Here is a 26,384-nt window from a genome sequence, read left to right as displayed (position 1 = left end):
TCCTCAGTGCACAGCAACCTCCATCAATCCTTTTGGGCAAGCCAGAAACCCAGAAGTCATTAATGGCCTCTCACCCCTAGTATCCAACCAGCACCAAGCCTCGACATCGTTCCCCTTACACAATTCTTCAGTCTCATCCACTTCTATCTGTGCCAACCCTCCTTAGTTCAAGCCATCATACCTTACTGACCCATCAGTAGCATTAGCACTCCCTGCTCCTTGACACCTCCAGGAGACCACAGTCTTCTGTTTCCCACCACCTCATGGCTGCTTCTCTTCAGTCTCTTTGCTGGTTACTCCTCAACTTCCCAATATTAAAAGCCTGGGGCTCAGACCTATATAAACCTACTCTTCTCTAAAATCCACTTTCTCGCCCTGACTGGTTTGGCTCAGTGGATAGAGAGTCGGCCTGCGGACTGAAAGGTCCCAGGTTCGATTCCAGTCAAGGGCATGTACCTTGGTTGCGGGCACATCCCCAGTAGAGGGTGTGCAGGAGGCAGCCGATTGATGTTTCTCTCTCATTGATGTTTCTAGCTCTCTATCCCTCTCCCTTCCTCTCTATTAAATAAATAAATAAATAAATAAATAAATAAATAAATAAATAAATAAAATAAAATCCACTTCCTTGATGACCTTCGCCAGTCTCAAGACCTTACATACCTGTACCACCTACATGATAAAGAGCCTTCAAATCTATCTGCAGCCCAGCCTCTCCTCTACACTCCAAACTCAATCAACTCCCTACTCAACATGTCTACTTATATGACTAATAAGCTTCTCAACTTTAACATGTCCAAAACAGAACTCTTGGTCTTCCCTGACAAATCTTTTCCTCATACTGTCATCCCCATCTCAGTTAAAATGCAATTCCATCCTTATTGCTCAGGCCAAAATGCCTGAGTTATCTTTGATTTTTCTATTATTCCCACCCCATAGCTTATACATCAGCAAATCTTATCAGCTATACTTTCTATGAATATCCAGAATCAGACTTTATCATATGACCTCCATTACAATCCAATGACCATCATTCTTGCCTGAATATTTTGACTCATATCACTCCTCTGCCTCTCCAAAGGCTTCCCATTTCATTAAGAATAAAATTGAAAGTCTTTGCTATGACTTATAAGGCTCTACACAATTTAGTGGCCCATTATGCCTCTGAACTCATCACCCATACTACTCTCCCTCTATTGCTCTCTGTTCCTGAAGAAATGAGCTACCTTCTCAACTCCAGGATTTTGCACTTGCTGTTCTGTTGTCTAGAATGCCTTCCTAGATATGCATATGGGTCAATCCTTCACCAGCTTCAGCTTCTGCTCAAATGCCAACCTCTCAGTGAGAATTTCCCTGGCCCCTTCATACTCACTTGCCCAGTTTTATTTTTCTTCTTAGTACTTATCACCATCTACCATACTACGTATTTTACCTAGTTATCCTGTTTATTGTCTCCTCTACTAGAATGTAAGTTCAATAAGGTTATATCTTTGGTGCTAAAATATAGCTGGATCACAAATGCCACACATTAGATACTCAATAAACAGAACTGCTTTTCTTCTCTTCCTGTTGAGTCACTACTGACAAGATTTGAAAGTGTATAGCAGAAATACAATGTCAACACCAGAAAAAACAATTCAATGCTTCTGCCTAACTAAAAATAGTTAAAAGATTATCTCCACATACGTTACACAAAAATTTCTAAAATCTGAAATTATCATTCATTTATTACATGTTACTAAAAAAATCACTTCCTGAAGAGATGTTTTCCCCTAAAATAGAAATAGTTACCTTCCTAAATTCACTCTTTGGAGTCTCTAAACCATCCTGCGAAGGCATTCTTTTCCTCTGTTCCGGGACTGGAGGCTTCACTTTAGATGGAGACACTAAAACAGCACCACCTGGAAAAATGCAGATGACGATAAATTTCAATTAAACTAAATTTTCATGTAGATAAGGCAGGTGAAATAAGAGCTGCATAGTGTTTGCCTATTACCAACAGCTGGAGTGGTAAGATCGTGATGAGTCCTTTGAATTCCACCAAGTTCTCTCAGCTTCGGAGTAGGAAGCCTGCCTCCTTTTCCTGAGGATACAGAAGAAGAATCTGACCTACAAATTAAAATAATCTATTATGAAGCATTTTCTCCAGGAAATCTGCTATCATTGTGCAATAATAAAGTATAAAACTTTTAAGATAAGACCATTTTGTTTCTGAAAAACTAAATAAATCCACATGCAGGCAAGAGTGGCTGAAATACTGGGAAAGAGGGAAGATCATTGCAAGTCAGCAAGAACACAGCAGAGAATTCTTTTATTAAATCAGAGCCTAAGTCTCATTTTAACTACAAAACTCATGAAAGAATGATAAGGGAGCTCGGCCGGCATGGCTCAGTGGTTGAGTGTCGACCTATGAACCAGGAGGTCATGGTTCGATTCTGGGTTGGGGCACATATCTGGGTTATGGGCTCAATCCCAAGTGGAGGGCATTCAGGAGGCAGCTGATCAATGATTCTCTCTCATCACTGATATTTCTATCTCTCTTTCCCTCTCTGAAATATATATTTTAAAAGAACAATAAGGGATTTGGACTATGGACAAAAAGTACCAGTACCAATGGTAGAGAACCACTCCCCAAAGAAATCTGCATATAAATCAATAGGAATTAGCTATTTGCCAAAATATTTTAACTTATAAAACACTAGAGGGGGAGGTCCCTCAGCTGGGCCTGTGCCCTCTCGCAGTCAATGACCCCTCAGGGGATGTCCGACTGCCGGCTTAGGCCCACTCCCACTGCACTTGCCAGCGAGCCCAGCTTCTGGCTGAGTGGTGCCCCCCCTGTGGGAGCACACTCACCACCAGGGGGCAGCTCCTGCATTGAATGTCTGCCCCGTGGTGATCAGTGCATGTCATAGCGACTGGTTGTTGTTCCATTCAGTCGACTTGCATATTAGCCTTTTATTATATAGGATTATCTTTTCATTCATTTTTGGTATAACCATCTGATATTTAAGAATATCAGCTATTTTCCTGAAATCATAAAGAAAAGTCATTCTTCCAGACACATTCACAAATCTAGCAAATCATAATTAGCAGGACATAAATGAAAATAACACTCACTACTTCCTCCCCAAGTAGATCAGTATTCAAGTGTTCGATTAATTACTAAGTTCAGATGACTCAAATACCTGATCAAATAAAATTAAAAACCATGTAGAATGCCTACTTCCTGAGATTAAAATAAAATCTTTATTAGTCATAAAACCAAAAGCCCACTATACTTAATTAGTAACAAAATACATATTAACTGTGTACAATGCTGCTAAATATTGATTAATTTAAAACTCTCACCCTTCTTTTATGTTGTCTGCCTTAGATTTTTCATGTACTTCCAACTTCTCTAACTCTCCCATATAAACCTGCTTCTCCCTTCCTCTGTCCTCTGCATCTTCCTCCTCTCTCGACTGTTTCTGTATATTTTCATTGGTGACCTCTGCATCATCCCAAGCCAGGCGCCTTCTAACAGGTACAGTGGGAGCATCTGACATGCCCAGTTTCTCCATGGTATTTTTCTGGGGCTGTTCTTCCAAGACAGGCCTTTTTTCTTCTCGTTTTGTAGAATATTTCTTCAAAGTCTTATGGTTTGTAGGATCTCTGCATAACAAAATAAGTTTTATTTTAAACTCTAATAGTTTGAGTTTTCTAGTTATACCAATTTTAATGACTCCATCATTCCCTTCCACTATTCACAACTATACATTTCCCACAGATATTGCCTTGCCCAGATATTGAAGAAGGAAATCTAAGAGTTCATTTTATAGTATAACTAGAGGCCCGGTGCACAAAAATTTGTGCACTCGGGGGGGGGAGGGGGGGTCACTCAGCCCGGCCTGTGCCCTCTTGCAGTCTGGGACCCCTCCGGAGATAACGACCTGCTGGCTTAGGCCTGCTCCCGGGTGGCAGAGGGCAGGCCCAATCCCTAGGTGCAGCCCCTGGTCGGGCTCAGAGCACAGCCGATTGGGGAGTTGGGGCGCCGCCCCCTGTCATGCACAGAGCAGGGCGGATTGGGAGGTTTCGATGCCACCCTCAGTCACGCTCAGTGTAGGGCCGATTGGGGGGTTGGGGCACCGCCCCCTGCCACACTCAAGGCAGGGTCGATGGGGAGGTTGCGGCGCCACCCCGTCACGCACAGAGCAGGGCCAATCCGGGGGTTGGGGCACTGCCCCCTGTCACACACAGAGCAGGGCCCATCAGGGGGGTTGGGGCTCCTTACCCTGTCATGCATGGAGCAGGGTCGATCAGGGGGTTGGGGAGCTCCCCCCTGTCACTCAGAGAGTAGGGCTGATAGGGGAGTTGGGGCGCCACCCCCTGTCACACACAGAGCAGGGAGGATCAGGGGGTTGGGACGCCGCCACTGTCACACTCAGGGCAGGGCCGATGTGGAGGTTATGGCTCTACCCCATCACACATAGAGCAGGGCCTGTGGGGGGGGGGGGGTTGTGGGGCCACCCTCTATCACCCACAGAGCAGGGCTGATCAGGGGGTTGGGGCGCCACCACTCTCACAGTCAGGGCAGGGCCGATGGGGAGGTTATGGCTCTACCCTGTCACACACAGAGCAGGGCCCGTGGGGGGGGGGGGGGCGGGTTGGGGCTCTGCACCCTGTCACACACAGAGCCGCAGGGCGATCAGAGGTTGGGGAGCTCCCCCGTATCAGGCACAGAGCAGGGCTGATCAGGAGGTTGGGGCGCCTTCCCCTGTCACAAACAGAGCAGGGCGGATAGGGAGGTTGTGGCCCCGCCCCCTGTCACACACAGAGCTGCAGGGCAATCAGGGGTTTTGGGCGCTGCCCCCTGTCACGCTGATCCCGGTGCCGGGAGGCATATTACCCTTTTACTATATAGAATAGAGGCCTGGTGCATGCGTGGGCTGGCTGGTTTGCCCTGAAGGGTGTCCTGGATCAGGGTGGGGTCCCCACTGGGGTGCCTGGCCAGCCTGGGTGAAGGGCTGAGGGCTGTTTGCAGCTGGTCACACACCCTTCAGGGTGGGGATCCCCACTGGGGTGCCTGGCCAGCCTGGGTGAGGGGCTGAGGGCTGTTTGCAGCTGGTCACACACCCTTCAGGGTGGGGGTCCCCACTGGGGTGCCTGGCCAGTCTGGGTGAGGGGCTGAGGGCTGTTTTTAGGCTGGCGGGTGACGGAAGCTTCCAACCGCTCCTTTTTTTCTTTTTTCTTTTTTTAATTCTGGGCCAGCTTTAGCTCTAAGCCTCCAGCTCTTAGGCCTCCGCTGCTGAAAGTAGGTATTTGGTTTGTTTCGGTTCAAAACAATGTATAACTCCAGCTCTGAGATATATTTGTTAAAATGTTTCAAACTGCAGGCTCAGAGGCCTGCAGCGGCAGGCAGGGAACATTGGTTTCCTCCGTCACTGAAGCAAGCAAGCCTCATGTTAGTTTTAAGCTGCCTGGCTGCCGGCCGCCATCTTGGCTGACAGTTAATTTGCATATCGCCCTGATTAGCCAATGGGAAGAGTAGCAGTCGTACGCCAATTACCATGTTTCTCTTTTATTAGATTAGATATATTAAAGTTATGATCTGGAATTGCCATTAAAATACTTCAAAATAAAATATATTTATCTCCTCTTACTCCTACCTTCACATATATATGCCTGCACCACTACTGACAATATTCATGCATATCCCCTAAACTGGCATTATGCACATAAACAAGGACCGACCCCACATGTTCTAACTTGCTCAATTAGAGTTTGTGCACAAACTCGAGTGTACTTGTGGATCTGGTAAGCTGATTCAAATTTTATACTTTAGATAGATTAATCTTTTCCAGACATTATTAAAGAACAGGTTTTGTAATGAACTTAAAATCAGATGTCACATAATTAGAATTTATAGTTTAATTTGGTATGTGTGACTATATTAATACACTGTAACAACTAAAAACTATTTTATTTGCTACAAATTAATGTGTTATTTCTCTTATAAAAAGTTAGATCATTTCACTATAAAGCCCAACACAGCAGAGAATTCTCCCATAGAAGTAGGACCTAAGTTCCATATTAACCATGGTAATTTATTAATAAATGATAATGGATATGTACTAATAATAGCTTACTTTTAAAGTTCTTTTACAGCTGCTGTATAATCATCCCTATTCTATTTTTAATTATTAACAAGCAACATTATAAAATCCAGTCTTCCAGATTTACATTATGTATTATTTATACACAAGTGTTTAAAGCAAGTATGTATGGGTTTACTTTTCAGAAAGTAAACTAAAAGTAATAAAATATAATATATGGCTGGCATATCTCCACTTAAGTAGAAGATGAATTTTGAGTAGTATGTCATTTACCTATAAAATTCCATGATCTACATAAGCTACAGCATACTTTTTCACCCACACACAGAGAACATCTCACCCAGCAAGATCTAGTGCTCTAATGTTACTGCTAACGGTTCCTTCTGAGCTCGTGGTCGAGGAGACATCCCACCAACTGTTGTTATCAGACAGAATCTGATTCAGATGGTCCCGAGAAAAATGTGTGCCCAGAACCCGTTTCCTGTAAAATTCAGCCTTCTCTCGGAGTTCTTTAACCTATGCAGGAGAATTAAGACATCATGCATTACTGTAAATGCTCCTTTGCAAACATTACCAAGTGGCATATCAAAGACACTGCACACATACAACCAGAGACGAATGAGAATGGAAGGCAGAAATAGCCACATACGTTTATCAAATTATGTGAATTTTTAAGCAGAAATTAAAACAGTCAAGCTAAAGCACAATGCAGTTATTTCAAGCCAGCACATAGGGAGAAATCTGTAGCAGCTAAGAAAAATATTGACACCTACTTCTTATTTCAACTGAAATTACACAAGTACTCTATGCATTATAATAGTTTTTTAAAAAGCAACGAACCTCTGCATACCACATGGCATTTAGAGTACCCTAGGGGAGAAATACAGAAACATACTTAATGACAGATTAATACCATAAATGAATATTAATGGGAATCAATGAAATACCTATTATTCTTCCTTCTAAATATATGTACCAAACTTGTCAACCAAATATTTTGGTATTTTAGTAACATTTAATTCAGTAACCAAGATATGTTAATATAACTTCAAAAACCAGCCACATTATTGTATGGCTAAGATGCTATCCATGACAGGTAACCTAATTACTATTCCAATTTCCTTACCCTGGGACAATTACTAAAATGCCCCAACCCCCTAAGCACTCGTTTTAATTTCCTAGTTTTATAAATAGTTACTATCAGTATAGAAGTCCCCAGTGAGTCATGAGGCTTCTCCTCAAATTCTTCAGCATTCCTTGGAATCAGCAAAACCTCAACTTTTAAAAAATATATTAAATATATAATAGTTTTTTAATCCCACAAAACAGTAATTGCAGTATATTCAACAAAGTGGCAGAGTACAAAAAATGTTTTGATGAACTATAAAGTGATCTGAATTCCCTAATATACAAATAACATATTTGCATATGAAACTGACTCTTACCCTCCTTTGAAACCCTTTCATTTTATGTATCATACTGCCACCTACTGGCTTCCATAAATGTAAGTCCATAATGTAATAAATTATTTTAAATCCTATTTAAAATCATCTGTTAAAGGTTATAAACAATGTTACATCAATAAAAATTAAAGTAAGTAAAATAAAACAATCTTTATTCTTAAAATGACCTAATTTTTTCTATCATAAAGTTGAATGTTAGCATTCCATCTGGATACTATCTGATTAAATCGCCTTGCTTTTACTTAAAGACAAAAAAAAAAAAAAAAGCAAATACTAAAACTTAGCATTGGAGAAACATATCCTCAACTCCATACCAAGACACTGTGGAATTCAAAGAAAAAATGTTACATCTCTAGTGAATTAGCCAGAGTCAAAGGACAACATCTGCCATCACATAAGAAGCCATATAAACGCTTTAGTGAACCAAACCTGAAACATTACTAAAGGATAATTCAAAATATTGTTTTCTTCACTGCCCAAAAAACTGACCCATGTTCATTTATCATTTTTGTCAACGCCTATACTTTGATGAAAATTTGGAGTATAGCAGATCCTCAATTTGGTTTCGTTCAACGTTGTTTCATTATAACACTGATCAGATGCCATAGGAATGTAACTCTTGTTTATATCAATTAGTATATGGTAAAACTGGCTTCATTATACATAGTTTTGCTTAAAGTCACAGAACCCATCAATGATATTAAGTGAGGACTCACTGTAGTGATTTTTGCATTTAACAGATAGAACTGAGACACATGAGTTAAGTCTGCCGAATTATTAACCAAGGTATTCTGAATGCACAAAAACCTTGTTATAATGCACCATAATATAATCCAGATTTTATTTCTAATACATACCCCATGTTTCAAATGTTTCATGGCTACTCCTACTTACTACTCCTAATTCTCTGCCCCTGGATGACTACTAAAATGTCCCGACCCCCTAAGCCTAAGTTTTAATTTAGTTTTATATATAGTTACTATCAGTATAGAAGCCCCCAATGAGAGAGTCACAAGGCTTCTCCCGCAAATTCCTCAGCATTCCTTGGAATCAGCAGAACCTCAACTTTTAAAAAATATATTAAATATATACTAGTTTTTTAATCCCACAAAATAGTAATTGTAATATATGATAAAATCTGCTGGCCTTACACTGATTCCTCCTCTGTGTTCTTAAAGCCTTTGGTGCATATCCCCATTAGTACTTATTTTATCCTACAGGAATTAATTGCTAGTGTCATTCTCTCCCATTAACCTATGAACTCCTTGAGGTAAGGAAGAATGTAGCATTTAAACATTGTTTCCACAACCTGTCCTGAGTGTGACCTAAGTGCACCGCCTGAGCTTAAAGGCTGGTAGCCAAAGATAAGCAAGAAAGTCCCTGTACTCAATGTGCTCAATTTGGTAGAGGAGTAAACCTCCTCCTCTATGATAATTTATTATCATAATATTAGTATGGTTTATGCCATAATAAACAAATGAGATATAAGTTGAAAGAGTGGATCAAAAGGGAGACTGTCAGTCCTATACTGTGTGTAGGGTGGAGTGGAAAGGAACAGCAAAGAAGACTGCATTCTATCTACATGGGAGGACCTTATTGTTTGATAAATGAGAGGATGGATAAATATGCTCTCCACAGACACAGTGATCCAGTTTTATTTGACATCAATTTTTTTAAAGAAGGGAGAAGAGATACAGAAATACTATAAAACTTTGGTTTACTCAGTTCTATTTGTTACTGGCATTCAAAACAATGTTTCAAATTTACTTTATCAGCAATCTTTATTAATAATTTTAGTGTTGTTATGTTCTACAAATACATAATTTTAAACTTCTATAATTCTAAACTAAAATAAAAATTAGGAGGTTGAGCCCTGGCCAGTGTGGTTCAGCAGTTAGACTGTTGGCCCTCGGACTGAAGGGTCGCAGGTTCGATTCCAGTCAACAGCACATACCTCAATTGCAGGCTCGATCCCCAGCCCAAGGTTGGGGTGTATGAGGGAGGCAACCAATGGATGTCTCTCTCACATTGATGTTTCTCTCTCTGTCTGTTCCCCTCCCTTCTACTCTTTCTAAAAATCAATGGAAAAATTAACAACAACAAAAATTAGGAGGTTGATATCTCCTAAGGCATTCTATTAGAAAGAGTTTTAAAAAACTGATGGTGTGTACACAATAGTAAGAACAATCCTTACAGCCAAGAACCATAGGCACTAAAAAGGATATAAATAAACCATCCCAAACTCAACTGAAACAACACACACATCTCTTTCCAGGTAAAGTAATGTCATCAGATTACATGATATAATAAACACTATGAGTAGAATGTTTTCATTTCTGAATTTATTTTCCCCAACTAAGAATTTAACTAAGTCACTTAAAATCTATATACAGAAAATTCAAACTTAGAAAACTGGGGGGAGGGGGGCAGGAATATAAAAACTCTTTTTTTCCAAAAATCATCCCCCAAAAGTGAGGCATCATCTTTATATCTAGCAGTCCTTACAATGTCTGTCAAATTATAAAATGCAGAACTTTATCTTAAATAAAGTCCTATCTGTGAAAGACACATTTTAAAAAAATTACCCAGAGAACAAATTGATGGTCAGGAGATGGGAGAGGGGTGGGTGAAAAAGGTGAAAGTGATTAAGAAGTACAAATTGCCAGTTATAAAATGTCACAGGGATATAAAGGATAGCATAGGGAATATAGTCAGTAATCTATACTAATAAAAGGGTTATATGCTAATTAGACCAGATCAACTGGACAACTTCCGGTCGTCCGGTCCTCCTTCCCAACAAAGCCATGGTGGCGGGGGCCTAGGCAGTCGAGGTTAGGGGCGATCAGGCCAGCAGGGGAGGGCAGTTAGGGGCGATCAGGCTGGCAGGCAGAGATGGTTAGGGGTGATCAGGCAGGCAGGCAGGTGAGCGGTTAGGAGCCAGCAGTCCCAGATTGTGAGGGATGTCCCGGATTGGAAAGGGTGCAGACTGGGCTGAAGGACCCCCCTCCCCCCATGCATGAATTTCATGCACCGGGCCTCTAAGACTAGAGGCACTAATACAAGACAAACATGCAAATTGACCATACCTTTGCTATGCCTTAAGCCACACCCACCAGCCAATCAGGAGTGACTATATGCAAATTAACCCAACCAAGATGGCAGCTGGCAGCCACGGAGCTGGAGCAAGCAGGAGGCTTGGTTGCCCCAATGATGGAAGAAGCCAAGCTTCCCACTTGCTGCATCGGGCTCTGAGCTACACTCCAAGCAACAAAGTTTCAATTATAGAAGGTAAATAAACCCCAGATACCTGCTTTCAGCCAGCTGTGGCCACAGAGCTGGAGCGAACAGGAGGCTTCCCTCCCGCCCACCCTGAGCTCCTCTCAAGGCTACAAAGTTTCAATTATAGAAGGTAAATAAATCCCAAAATAAAAAAAAGGAGAGGCTGGGAGCTTGGCCAGCCTGAAAACAGCCCTCAGCCCCTCACCCAGGCTGGCCAGGCACCCCAGCAGGACCCCCACCTGATCCGGAACACCCTTCAGGGCAAACCAGCCAGCCCCCACCCATGCACCAGGCCTCTATCCTATATAAAAAAGGGTAATATGCAAACTGACCCTAACAGCAGAACGACTGGGAATGACTGGTCACTATGACACACACTGACCACCAGGGGGCAAACGCTCAATGCAGGAGCTGCCCCCTGGTGGTCAGTGCGCTCTCACATGGGGGAGCGCTGCTCAGCCACAAGCCAGGCTGATGGCTGCCAGCACAGCGGTGGTAGCGGGAGCCTCTCCCGCCTGCTCAGCAGCACTAAGGATGTCTGACTGCAACTTAGGCCTGCCCCGCTGGCAAGTGGACATCCCCCGAGGGCTGCCGGGCTGCCAGAGGGATGTCTGACTGCCAGCTTGTGCCCGATCCCCAAGGAGCGGGCCTAAGTCAGGAGGTGGACATCCTCCGAGGGGTCCCAGACTGCAAGAGGGCAAAGGCCGGGCTGAGCGACCCCCCTGAGTGCACAAATTTTTGTGCACCAGGCCTCTAGTATATATATATAAAAACCTAAGCAACCATTTGTTTGACCAGTAGCTATAATGCGCACTGACCACCAGGGGGCAGACACTCAATGCACAGGCATGGAAACATGGAACTGATGAATCTCAGAGGAAAGGAGGGAGGCGAGAGGGCAGGAAGAGATTAACCAAAGATCTTATATGCATACTAGAGGCCTGGTGCACGGATTCTTGCACCAGTGGAGTCCCTTGGCCTGCCTGTGGGGACCAGGCAGAAACTGGCAGTCCAACATCCCCCAAGGGGTCCTTAATTGCAAAAGGGCACAGGCCAGGCCAAGGGACCCCACCGGTGCACGAATTTGTGCACTGGGCCTCTAGTATATAATAACTATGTATGATCACTTCATAAGGTATGCAAATGTCTCATCACTATGTTGTACACCTGAAACTAATACTGTATGTCAACTGTAATTATTTAAAAATTTTCAATTATCTTAATGTAATTTGAATTATTAGATTATCTAACAAGCAAGAAAAAAGAAAATTTAACATGGATTCAGTAGCTATTCTGTGGATACATGTTAACAATTACAATTGCTGGTTATTATTAAAGACAATCCTTTAAGTGAGCATTTTAAAAAGATGCCAGTGTTTATATTATGAAGAAATATACAACCACTGGACAAATAAAACCAACTACCTTAATGTTATATGACTAGATATTTGGGACTTAGAATATAATATACAGTGACTAGACTATAAATAGATTTTAAAAGTAATATCTCAAACAACATAGAAGAAAATGAAGATGATATATGGACTAGAAAATTGTAATATGATTCCAAAAAATAAGTTAACATTATAACAAAGTCATTGACATCCAAGTGCACTGATGAGTGTGAATAATATTCCTTCATTAAATGTTAGGAGTGAAAAAATAAAGGAGTACCTTATGTTTAGACACTTCACATACAGTAAATGCCTTCCAGTAACAAAAAAAGAACAAAAAACAAACAAACAAAAAACCTAAGACTTAAATAAAATGTGGCCACATTAAAGTCTATATCCTGGTTATAGACTTTTATCACCATCAGTGGTCACTGACCTCTTTACTAAAAATTCTTATTCTTTGCTAACTCAATTTACTTTTTGAATTATTTTGCCAATAAAGGTCAAGGCAAACTATACCACTAATTTAAATATTTATCACCGCTAATGGCAATTAATGAAAAAAACTCCCCCCAAAAGTCACACCAAGGTATCATAATAGGAAACCTTGAAAGACAGTTCTTAAATTAACAACAAAAATGTTCTTTTCTATCAGGGAAGCATAAGGACTATCAGACATAAGGATCCCATTAGTCCATTAAGATCTGATGTCTAAATACCAACTCATCTTAGTTTAAAGAAGTCTCAGAGACTAAGATAATTTTTCCAAAACAAGGAGCTTCTCATGAACCAACTTAGTGAAGCACCTAAAAAACAGGACAGGTGGGCCCTGGCTGGTTTGGCTCAGGGCATAGAGTGTCGGCCTGTGGACTGAAGGGTCCCAGGTTTGATTCCAGTCAAGGGCACATGCCTGGGTTGTGGTCTCCATCCCCAGTAGGCGGCATGCAGGAGGCAGCTCATCAGTGATTCTCTCTCATCATTGATATTTCTTTCTTTCTCTTCTCTCTCTCTCTCTCTCTCTCTCTCTCTCTCTCTCTCTCTCTCTCTCTCTCTCTCTCTCCCCCCCCCCTTCCTCTATGAAATCAATAAAAAAATATATTAAAAAAAAAACAAAACAGAACAGGTAGAATGGCCAACACCACACTGGTCCTCTATGGCCACATTCTGTGTCCTGCCTTTGCCTCCAGCTTCTCCTCATTCCCCACCCCACACTCCTTTGATATAGAGCTCCTCGCCAAGGTCTGGCATGGTTATAAACTGCTCAATGCACATATTTTTAATTTGATCTCACCAGAGTGAATATATAAAATTTGTCCCTAATAATAATCTGGGACAGCTTCAAGCTTTGTCTCTTACTGACTGTATTGCCTCTGAGCCATATTCAAGTAGGGAAGTAGAGAGCAGCAATAGTGGAAGGAATCAAGAAACCTCCTGAAACAACATTCGGAGCTTAGAAGTCACTGGAACATGAATCTGGGAGCTAACAGTGCAAAAAGCCAGCAAGCAACTCAAAGTGCCCATGCTTCCCCCAGAAGCTGATGCAATTGTTAACCATGGTTTTAAGTATAGAGTTAAATAAAAGATTCATTCCCCATTCAAATTACTTCTCTCTACAATGATAGGGGGAGTATTTACTGATGTATGACCTAAACTAATATGTTTTAATTTAGCTAATTCACACAGAAAAGGCAGAAAACCCTCAAGATGTGGTTTAAAAGATACTAACTATACAATAACCAAAAAAGCTCCGCTGCTTATCCTTTAACTATAAGAAGTTAGTACTAAACTAGCACTTAATAATTCAAGGATTATTCTTTCCCTCAAGCCTTTCTTTAGGATTCTCAGAATTTCCCCCATGTCAGGGTATCCTGATACCATATTAGTAACTCAAACCTCTATCAGCACAGGCCACTCCCTCCCTGTACCTTCAGACTGTAATGGTAAACAATGATTGTGGCTTCCACTGTCAGACAAACTAATCTAGAAAATTAATCTTCAGTTGCAAAGGTAGAAGTCTGGATGTTATAAAATAATCAAATACATCATACCACAATTCTATAAACTGACTTTATTAACACAACCAAATATGGACTGTAAAAATATTTTTAACTTTAAAGACTTTATAATAATCCATTATTCATCTCTAAGGAGCCATTTGGTATTTTTAAAAAGTAAACACACTGATAAATTATATCCTAATACAACAACTTTAAGTTCCTGATACTTTTATTTCTATTATTGTATCATACATCTTTATATTGTCTCTATTACTAAATCTACAAAGAAAATGTGGGTTTACTGAGCTTATGTAGACTCACCTGATTTGGTATATTTTCCTTCACTTGTGTCCATGCCCCAGCTTTATATAAATACTGGGCTGGGCTGAGAAATTTTGCTCTATATTCAGAATTCACCTTCCTAACAGAAAAGAAATAAGAGTAAATATTTCATCATGCCAATCATCTAAATACTACGATATCCTATATAATAAAGAGGTAATATGCTAATTGACCATCACTCCAACACACAAGATGGCCACCCCCATGTGGACACAAGATGGCCAGCAGGGGAGGGCAGTTGTGGGTGATCAGGCCAGCAGGGGATGGCAGTTGAGGGGACCAGGCCTGCAGGGGAGACAGTTGGGGGGAACCAGGCCTGCAGGGGAGGGCAGTTGGGGGGACCAGGCCTGCAGGGGAAGGCAGTTAGGGGTGAACAGGCCAGCAGGGAAGGGCAGTTAGGGGCAATCAGGCCAGCAGGGGAGCAGTTAGGCGTCAATCTGGCTGGTAGACGAGTGGTTAGGGGGTGATCAGGCTAGCAGGCAGAAGCAGTTAGGGGCAATCAGGCAGGCAGGCAGGCGAGCAGTTGGGAGCCAGCAGTCCTGGATTGTGAGAGGGATGTCTGACTGCCCATTTAGGCTCAATCCCACCATCAGGCCTAAATGGACAGTCAGACATCCCTCGAGGGGTCCCAGATTGGAGAGGGTGCAGGCTGGCCTGAGGGACACACACACCCCATGCACAAATTTCGTGCACCGGGCCTCTAGTTTATCTTATAAAATACGTACCCAAGCCTTTGATGTTTCCAAGGAGTGAGCTTCTTTTTAAGCTGGCATAAGTCTTTTGATTCCATTTCTGCTTCTAATTTTAAAGAATCGTCTGTTTTATTACACTAAAATGAAAAAAATTAAAAGTATAAATATTATAAAGTTTACTTGAATACTGGATTACAATTTTGTTTTTAGAAGAAAGCTTTAACTACTAAAGATAACACAGAAATCACAAGAAATCAACAAACAAGTTTTGAAACTAGTTTATCAGGTTAGTTTTTTGAAGTATAGCTCAGGATATAGTTTCATTTTCTAGCTCCTTGGCTAGAAAAAAAATTTTAATTAACAAATAAATACCAAAGTAAATAAACTTTTACCTTTTGAGCAGTGATCTTACATTTGCCCTTGATACTCTAAATTTACATTTAATTATGTTATAGCAATTAAATATAAGGCCCCAATTAATAAGTTACCACATTGCTTTACTTAATAACTTAACCACTCTTTTTTCTCTCCAAGAACAACATAGGCCCCAAAAGTTTTACTGTTAGTCATATAATTTCTATTTTTAGAACCCACAAAATATCAGACATAATACAGGATTTATTCCCCATCTATAATAATAAAAGCATAATATGCTAATTAGACCAAACATCCTTCCGGATGACCTTCCAGACGAAGCTGGGGCTGTGAGGGAAGCCCAGGTCCCAGGTGCCAGAGGGAAGCCGGTGCCAGCAGCTGGGGGAAGGAAGGCCTACTCTTGCACAAATTTTGTGCATCAGGCCTCTAGTTTACCTATAATTTACAATAACTTCAACCTGATGCTGCAACTTAAATAGCTATAATTTCACAGAGAAGCAGGTGTTTGTATATCCTGAGGTAAAGCATGTGAATTACACTGGCTATAATTTGGCATGCTAAAACTTTGATTTAAAATACATATGTTGAGCTGCTGTGTCTCAGTTGGTTGGGCATTGTCCAGTGCACCAAAAGGCTGCTGGTTCAATTCCTGGTCAGAGCACATGCCTTGGTTGTGGGCTCAATCCCCAATGGAGAGCGTGCAGGAGGTAGCCAATCAATGTTCCATTCTCACATCAATGTTTCTCTCCCTCCTTCACCATTCCTCTCTCTCTCTAAAAAATCAGTAAAAGTATTTTAAAAAATAAAATACTAGTGTGTATGTGTGTTTGTGTTTTATTTCCATTATTTAATTTAAAGTATGTGTTTCTGTAACTGCTATTACCTGTGGAGCCCACATTACCGTAAGGTCAATCATCTGATATCAGACGTAGCAGACTTACCTGCTGTACTTGTGAAGCATTCATCACACTCTATTACATTTAGCTATTTCCACTTCTGTCTTCCCAACAGCCCAAGAACTGCTTAGAACTTAGCACAGTTATCATTGTATTCTCAGTAGCTATCCAATGCCCAGTTCCTACTAAGTGCTCAATGAACATCTGCCATTTAATGAACAAACAAATGACTTAATGAACTAGCTAATAACAAAAATGCCAAGTAGTAGTAAGTGAAAAAAAAAAATGTGAGTCTAAAATGAGGATTTTGTTTTGTTTAAAGTGTTGAATACCTTTTTATCAGGAGATACTGTTTCAAAATGTCCGTTTTCTTTCAAATCATTTCTTAATTTTGGTTCTTTCACAGGAGACAAACCCTTGAAATTTCTTTTGTATTCACTTTCATGGATTATTGAGTTACCTTTGAATTGTGGAACAAATTTGCTTTTATTGTGGAAAACCTTAAAACAAAAATTAGTTTAGTTTAATTTTTTGTTGTTATATTATACAGAACTCAGTTTTTCAATAGGTTAAAAATTTTCACGCATAAAGTTGAATCACAGAAAATAAAAAAGACCAAATTATATATGACTCTGTAATTTCATTTCACATGTCTAAATAAAATCCAAAGGGCAACAAAAGCAGAAATAGACAAATGAGATTGTATCAAATTAAAAGCTCTTGTATAGCAAAGAAAAACAACAGAGTGAGAGACAACACATGAAATGGAAGAAAATATGTGCAAACCTTAGATCTCGTAAGGGGTCAATATTCAAAATATATTTAGGAACTCAATACAATAGCAAGAAAATAATCCAACTTAAAAATGGGCAAAGAGGCATAAAAATAGACACATAAATAAATAAATAAGTGCTGGCAAGGATGTGGAGAAAAGGGAACCCTAGTGTACTGTAGGTGGGAATGCAGACTAATGTAGCTACTATAGAAAATAGTATGAAGTTTCCTCAAAAAATTAAAAATAGAACTATCTTTGACCCAGCAATCTCACTTCTGGAAATATATCCTAAACTAGAGGCCCAGTGCACAAAATTCGTACACTCAGGGGATCCCTCAGCCCGGCCTGTGCCCTCTCTCAGTCCGGAAGCCCTGGGGGGGACGTCTGACTGACGGCTTAGGCCCACTACCCGCCTAAGCTATCAGTCAGACATCCTTAGCGCTGCCGCAGAGGCAGAAGAGGCTCCCGCTATCACCACTGCACTCGCCAGCCATGAGCAGTGAGCCCAGCTTCTAGCTGAGCAGCACTCCCCCTATGGGAGTGCACTGACCACCAGGGGGTAGCTCCTGTATTGAGCGTCTGCCTCCTGGTGGTCAGTGCGCATCATAGCGACCGGTCGTTCCAACGTTTGGTCAATTTGCATATTACCCTTTTATTATATAGGATATCCTGAAACACCAATCAGAAAGACTATATGTTCCCCTATGTTCATAGGAGCATTATTTACAATAGCCAAGATCTAGAAACAGCCCAAGTGCCTATCAGTAGATGAGTGGATAAAAAAGCTGTGGTACATTTTACACAATGGAATACTATGCAGTTGTACAAAAGAAGAAACTCTTACCCTTTGTGACAGCATAGATGGACCTGGAGATTATTATGCTAAGTGAAATAAACCAGTCAGAGAAAGACAAATACCATGTGCTCTCACTCATATGTGGAATCTAATAAACAAAATAAACAGACGAATAAAAGAGAACTAGAGTCATGGGTACATGGAACAGACTGGCAAATGTCAGAGGGAAGGTGTGGGTGGATGGATGGGTGGGAAGAGATCAACCAAAGAACTTGTTGATTGGACAATGAGCAAAATAAGCAAAATGCTTATTTTTAGCTTAAGTGTTCTAAGCTACTAATACATACTAGATGTAATAAATGAATTCGGCAATGTAGCAGGATACAAAATTAACACCCAGAAATCGATGGCATTTACCATTGCAACAAAAAAGTTTATTCCTAAAATAATTAGCAATAAACTTTACCAAGGAGGTAAAAGACTTGTACTCAGAAAACCGCAGGACATTTTAAAAAAGAGATAGAGGAAGATATAAACAAGTGGAAGAATATACTGTGTTCATGGATTGGTAGAATTAACATCATTAAAACTTCCATACCACCCAAAGCAATCTATAATACCAACAGCATGTTTCACAGATCTAGAACAAATACTCCGAAAATGTATATGAAACCAAAATGGACCCTGAATAGCCACAGCAATCATGAGAAAGGAGAACAAAGTTGGAGGGATCACAATACCAGATATCAAGTTATACTACAAAGGCACTGTAATCAAAACAGCCTGGTACTGGCCAACAACAGGCCTACAGATCAATGGAACAGAACAGAGATGCCAGAAACCAACCCAAGCCATTACACTCAATTAATTTTGACAAAGGAGGCAAGAATATACAATGAAGTAAATACAGCCTCTTCAATATATGGTGTTGGGGAAATTGGACAGATATATGCAAAAAAAAATGAAACTAGACCACCAATTTACACCATACACAAGAATAAACTCAAAATGGATAAAAGATTTAAATGTAAGTAATGAAACCATAAAAATCCTAGAAGAAACCATAGGCAGCAAAATCTCAGCCATCTCTAATGTTTGTGGATACCTCTCCTAGGACAAGGGAAACTAAGGAGAACATAAACAATTGGGACTACATCAAAATAAAAAGCTTCTGCACAGCAAAAGAAACCATCCACAAAATGAAAAGGAAGCCCACTATATGGGAGAACATATTTGGCAATGATACATCTGATAAAGGGTTCAATCCAAAATATATAATGAACTTACACAATTTAACAAAAGGAAGACAATCCAATTAAAAAATGGGCAAAGGACCTAAATAGACACTTCTCCAAAGAGGACATACAGATGGCCAAAAGACATGAAAAAAATGCTCAAAGTCACTGATCATCAGAGAGATGAAAATTAAAATGACAATGAGGTATCACCTTACACCTGTCAGAATGGCTACCATCAACAAATCAACAAATGACAAGAGCTAGCAAGGATGTGGAGAAAAGGGAATCCTAGTACACTGCTCGTAGAAATGCAATTGGTGTAGCCATTATGGAAAACAATATGGAGTTTCCTAAAAAAAAAAAAAAATTAAACATGGAGCTCCCATTTGACCCAGTGATCCCACTTCTAGAAATATATCCTAAGAGACCTGAAACACCAATCAGAAAGAATATTTGTAACCCTATGTTCATAGCAGTGCAAGTTACAATAGTTAAGATCTGGAAATAGTCCAAGTGCCAATCAGTAGATGAGTGGATAAAAAAGCTGCGGTACATTTTACACAATGGAATACTATGCAGCAGTAAAAAAGAAGGATCTCTTACCCTTTGAAACAGCATGGAGGAACCTGGAGAGTATTATGCTAAGCGAATAAGCCAGTCAGAGAAAGAGAAGTATCACATGATCTCACTCATATGTGTAACATAATGAACAAAATAAACTGATGAAAAAATAGATCCAGAGATATAAAAGCATGGAACAGACTGGAATCTCAGAGGGAAGGTGTGGGTGAATGGGTGGGTGGGAAGAGAACCAAAGAACTCATACACATATATGCATAACCCATGGACACAGACAATAGGGTGGCAAAGGGCGGGGGTGAGGGATGAGGAGCCTGAGGTGGGCTAGAAGAGGTCAATGCAGGGAAAAAGGGGACATATGTAAAACTTTCAACAATAAAGATTTTTTTAAAAAAATATTCACGAGTATAGATCATAGTCTAAAAAATAATCCTATTTTCAAAAAATATATAATAGGTAAAATGTCAAAATACAGCATATCATTAAGCTTAAATAAAAAGGCCAGGATATAGAATTATATGTAAAATACAAGAGACCCCGTGCACGAAATTCGTGCACTCAGGGGGAGAGGGTCCCTTAGCCCAGCCTGCGCCCTCTCATAATCCAGGACTGCTGGCTCCTAACTGCTCACCTGTCTGCCTGCCTGATTGCTCCTAACCACTCTGCTTGCCTGCCTGCCTTATCGTCCCTAACCACTCACCTGCTTGTTGATTACCCCTAACCACTCACCTGCCTGCCTCATCACCCCTAACCACTTGCCTGCCTGCCTCATCACCCCTAATCATTCTGCCTTCCTGCCTGCCTGGTTGCCCCTAACTGCCTTTGCCTGCTTGCCTGATCACCCTTAACACATTGTATGCGGGAAACGTATTTATACATTCTACCAGTGTAGTAGAGCGTGGGACACGTATTAATACATTTTTTTATAGACTAGCGGTAGAATGTGGGTAACGTATAAATATGTAAACTAAAGGTATCGTAATTTTACTGAACGTTGCCATTTGTGCAAAAAATTAGCAAAAATGGCCCGCGCCACCTGTTAGCGCTCGATAAAAACTACCCGCAAACAATGTGTTAACTGTTCGCCTGCCTGCCTGATCGCTCCTAACTGCTCGCCTGCCTACCTGATTTCCCCTAACCACCTCTGCCTGCCTGCCTGATCATCCTTAACTGCTCGACTGCCTGCCTGATTGCCCCTAACTGCCTCTGCCTCGGCCCTTGCCACCGAGGCTTCATCCGTAAGGACATCCGGAAGGTCGTTTGGCTGTCCAGTCTAATTAGCATATCATGTTTTTATTATTATAGATGATCTTGTGTGTGTGTGTGTGTGTGTGTATATATATATATATATATATATATATATATATATATATATCCAGAACAAGGCTAAAAACACATTGAATTACATACAATGATTATTTCAGTGATCATTTCAGAGGGGATGATTTTAAGTGTTCTTGCCTGTATACTTTGTTATATATTTACATATTCAGGATATTAATCTTTTATAATATTTCTATATTACATTTATACATTTACGTAAAATTATGTATGTTATGTATATAAAAGAAAATTGAATATAACATGTTAAACATTAAATTACAGAGAAACCCGAATTCTTACCAAACAATTAAAAATAAAAAAAATGGGACTACATCAAACTAAAAAGCTTTTATACAGCAAAGGAAACCATTGACCAAAAAAAAAAAAAACCTTATGAAATGGGAGAAAATATTTAAAAATCATATAAGGGATTAATATATAACTAGAGGCCCAGTGCACACAAAATCGTGCACGGTTAGGGTCCCTAGGCCTAGCCTGGCCTCCATCGCATGGCCTCTGCCGCCCTGCAACAAACACTACATGAAGCTCCCCACCCCAGGATGCTCCGTGAAACCCGTGACTGCTCCACGAGGCTCCTCCCAACCCCTCGACTGCTCCACAAAGCTTGCTGCCGACCTGCGAAGCTCTCTGCTGGATGCTCCGCGAAACTCCCCTTCCCCCCATCCCTCCACTGTGCCACGAAACTCCCCCCTCCCCGCGACTGCTTCACAAAACTCGCTGCTGCCCTGGTGACTGCTCCGCTAAGTTCACGGCCACCCCGCAAAGCAGCCCACCACCACCACTCAAAAGTCCCCAGTCCCACCCCGCCACCACGCCCTCCTCATGGTGAGCAGCGTGGGGGCCGTGGGGATTGGGGGGGACTGAGAGGGCTCCATGCACTTCATGGTGACCAGTTGCCTATTCGGTCGTGATGGCACCTCGCTCTTTATATATATTAAGATAGGCCAGTCAGTGTGGATCAGTGGGTTTAGCATCATCCCATGCACCAAGAAGTCACTGGTTCGATTCCAGGTTAAAGCACATGCGGCCTCAGTTGCCAGCAAGGGGCCTGCAGGAGGCAGCCAATTTATGTTTTACTCTCATCAATGTTTCTATCTCTCTCCCTCTCCTTTCCTCTCTCTAAAATCAATAAAAACATATTTTAAAGTATGTATATAATAATAATAGAACTCATACAACTCAAAAGAAAAAAAATTCAATTAATAATGGGCAGAGAAAATGAATAGACATTTTTTTCAAAGAAGACATACAAATGGCCAATGGGTATACAAACAGGTGATCAACATCATTAATCATCAGGGAAGTGTAAATCAAAGCTACAATGGGACAATTACCTCGCATCAGTTAGAATTGTTATTATCAAAAATACAAAAGATAAATATTGGCAAGGATGTGGAGAACCTTTGAACACTGTTGGTAAGAATGTAAATTAGTAGAGCCATTATGAAAAACAGTATGGAGGTTCCTCAAAAAATTAACAACAGATCTACCATATGATTCAGCAATTCCATTTGTGGATATATTTCCAAAGGAATTGAAATCAGTATCTCAAAGAGATATCTGTACTCCCTTGTTCACTGCAGCATTATTCACAATAGCCAAGATATGGAATGAACCTAAGTGTCAGTCCACAGATGAATAAATAAAGAAAATGTGGCATGTATATATAATGGAATATTATTCAAACTTAAAAAGAAATCTTCTCATTTGCAACATGGATGAACCTGGAGAACATATGTTAAGTAAAATAAGCCAGGCACAGAAAGATAAAAACTGCATGATTGCACTTACATGTGGAATCTATAAAAGTCAAACTCACAAATAATTTCTGAAGCTCTCGAGTATAGCATGGTGACTATAGCTATACTGCATTGTATACTTGAAACTTGCCAAGAGGGTAGATCTCAGCATACCAAAAAAATGTTCTCACCATAAAAAAAAGGTAACTATGTGAAGGGATAGATGTGTTAGTTTGACTGTGGTAAACATATATATGTATGTATGTATGTATATATATATATATATCCTACCTAATAAAAGAGAAACATGGTAATTGGCATACGACCGCTACCCTTCCCATTGGCTAATCAGGGCGATATGCAAATTAACTGCCAGCCAAGATGGCGACCAGCAGCCAGGCAGCTTGAAACTAACATGAGGCTTGCTTGCTTCAGTGACGGAGGACTCCAACGTTCCCCGCCTGCCGCTGCAGGCCTCTGAGCTGCAAGCAACTATGTAACAAACATAGAAGCTAAACAAAACCCCAGAAACCTGCCGGGCTTCAGCCAGCAGGATCGCAACATTGTAAGCAAAGGCCAGAAACCTACTTTCAGCAGTGGAGGCCTAAGAGCTGGAGCCAAGCCTCAAAGCTAAAACTGGCCCAGAATAAAAAAAAAAAAAAAAAGAAAAAAAGGAGCGGTTGGGAGCTTCAGTGACCCCCAGCCTGAAAACAGCCCTCAGCTCCTCACCCAGACTGGCCAGGCACCCCGGTGGGGACCCCCACCATGAAGGGTGTGTGACCAGCTGCAAACAGCCCTCAGCCACTCACCCAGGCTGGCCAGGCACCCCAGTGGGGACCCCCACCCTGATCCAGGACACCCTTCAGGGCAAACCAGCCGGCACCCACCCATGCACCAGGCCTCTACCCTATATAATAAAAGGGTAATATGCCTGCAAGCACCGGGATCAGCGGAGCCGCGAGGTCTCCCAGCACCGGGATCAGCGTGACAGGGGGCAGCGCCCAAATCCCCTGTTCGCCCTGCGGCTCTGTGTGTGACAGGGTGTGGCGCCCCAACCCCCTGATCGGCCCTGCTCTGTGTGTGACAGGGTGCAGCGTCCCAACCCCCCCGCCCCCACGGGCCCTGCTCTGTGTGTGACGGGGTAGAGCCATAACCTCCCCATCAGCCCTGCCCTGAGTGTGAGAGTAGCGGCACCCCAACCCCCTGATCGGCCCTGCTCTGTGGGTAATAGAGGGCGGCGCCCTAACCCCCTGATGGGTCCTGCTCTGTGAGTAACAGGGGGCTGCGCCCCAACCCCCTGATTGGCCCTGCTCTGTGCATGACAGGGTACAGAGCCCCAACCCCCCTGATGGGCCCTGCTCTGTGAGTGACAGGGGGAAATGCCCCAACCCCGATTGGCCCTGCTCTGTGCATGACAGGGGGTGGCGCCGCAACCTCCCCATCAACCCTGCCTTGAGTGTGACAGGGGATGGTGCCCCAACCCCCCAATTGGCCCTACCCTGAGCGTGACTGAGAGTGGAATCACAACCTCCCGATCGCCCTGCTCTGTGTATGACAGGGGGCAGCACCCCAACTCCCCAATTGGCCTTGCTCTGAGCCCAACCAGGGGCTGCACCTAGGGATTGGGCCTGCCCTCTGCCACCAGGGAGCAGGCCTCAGCCAGCAGGTCGTTATCTCCCAAGGGGTCCCAGACTGCGAGAGGGCACAGGCCAGGCTGAGGGTCCCCCCTCCCCTCCGAGTGCACAAATTTTTGTGCACCGGGCCTCTAGTATATATATGTATGTATATATGTATATGTATCAAAACATTATATTGTACACATAAATATATCATTTTTGTCAATTATACCTCAATAAAACTGGAAAAAATTCCAAAGAGCAACTTTCTATATTCACTACTACTATGTTCTGAATAATAGCTATTGTAATCAAAATAATGCTTAAGCCAAGAAAAATAATGCATCATATCTTTTCTATCTTTTCTCCCCCAAGTCTCCCATCAGTTTGGTAGCTATGACGTGCACTGACCACCAGAGGGCAGACACTCAACGCATAGACATGGAAACATGGAACAGACTGATGAATCTCAGAGGGAAGAGGGGAGGGGAGAGGGCAGGAAGAAGTTAACCAAAGATCTTATATGCATACTAGAGGCCCAGTGCATGGATTCATGCACCAGTGGGGTTCTCTTGGCCTGGCCTGCAGGGACCGGGCCAAAACTGGCAGTCCAACATCCTACGAGGGGTCCTGGATTGCAAGAGGGTACAGGCCAGGCTGAGGGACCCCATCAGTGCATGAATTAATGCACTGGGCCTCTCGTATTTTAATAATATGAACATAGAAATTAGTTTTAACAAGGCAACTCTATTGTCAACTCTACCATTTTTTTTCCCCTCAACATGTATTTTTTTCTTCCTGCAATAGAAAATGCTGAATATTTTGAATGTCTGGTATGTTCATTTGTTCAGTTTTTGTTTCTTTGCTTATTTTTAGTTTAAGGCAAGGGAAAAGTCACATAATTATTATGTTCCTATTTTTAAATGTTTCCTTTTATCTTAATACTTCATAATATGGTTTCAATTTTATAGTATATTACTACTGTTTACAAGGAAAGCAAATGAAAAAGATAGAAGCTCAAATAATATTATTTCTTTATAACTCTGAATAGTACATCTTCATAGAAATTGAATCCAGTGTATCTTTTTAAGATACAATATAATCTCAAGTAGTTTTCTGCCAAATATTGCTTACTCCTTTACATATTAATATAAGACATCCTTTCAGACGGCAGGAGTCTGATAAAACAGAACTAAACAGCTCCTTTAGAGGTTCCCATCAGCAAGCATTTCATTTCTTCAAAGAGCTCTTCAGTCCACAGACCCTGAAACTGATATGCTTTGAAGTAACAAAGGGTATTTGCTTCCACCCAAAATTATTTGAAACCCTCATAATAAAAGCAATAAAACTACTATAGTATTGCTAGTGATTTACATTAAATTTCTAATCCTATGAAAAAGAACATTTCTATACAATAGTCTCATTGAAATATGTAAAAGTGGTTAATGGGACTTTAATTGGAATCATCTCTATTTTAAAGGTGACATACTCTATAAAAACTGAAGTATTTATAATGTTTAGGTATTAAGTAATTTTTGGGTACACTTACTATCCAAGAATACTTGTAAGCCAGGAAAAGTATTGATCCTACTTACTAGGTTAATAAAGGGTATATATCATTTTATATTATTTTATATGTTCCTAAAATATTATATACATTTCAGGTATTTTAAAAACTGAGTAACAAGTAAATAAGCCCAAAACTTCCACAATATATAGAATCACTGATATTATCTTAGCATAAAATGACTTATGTTCTTGCCTAGCTAA

The 26,384-nt window shown here is 41.3% G+C and overlaps 1 protein-coding gene across 1 annotated transcript in view; it reads right to left on the bottom strand.

The window, feature by feature from the left end:
• Window positions 1-26,384, bottom strand: part of MDM1 (Mdm1 nuclear protein) — a 45,969-nt gene that overhangs the window by 10,595 nt on the left and 8,990 nt on the right. Inside the window, exons 5-12 of the mRNA XM_081114555.1 lie at window positions 16,860-17,027; window positions 15,290-15,393; window positions 14,544-14,643; window positions 6,930-6,959; window positions 6,430-6,605; window positions 3,346-3,648; window positions 1,994-2,106; window positions 1,789-1,898 (exon numbers count right to left, since the gene is read on the bottom strand). Coding sequence (XP_080970681.1) covers window positions 1,789-1,898; window positions 1,994-2,106; window positions 3,346-3,648; window positions 6,430-6,605; window positions 6,930-6,959; window positions 14,544-14,643; window positions 15,290-15,393; window positions 16,860-17,027 — 1,104 coding nt within the window. The remainder of the gene's footprint in view (window positions 1-1,788; window positions 1,899-1,993; window positions 2,107-3,345; window positions 3,649-6,429; window positions 6,606-6,929; window positions 6,960-14,543; window positions 14,644-15,289; window positions 15,394-16,859; window positions 17,028-26,384) is intronic.

This window comes from Myotis nattereri, assembly GCF_964212035.1.
Source record: "Myotis nattereri genome assembly, chromosome: 2".
NCBI classification, from domain to species: domain Eukaryota; kingdom Metazoa; phylum Chordata; class Mammalia; order Chiroptera; family Vespertilionidae; genus Myotis; species Myotis nattereri.
Note: the sequence above shows the minus strand (reverse complement) of the source record. Positions and strands in the feature narration are given on the sequence as shown.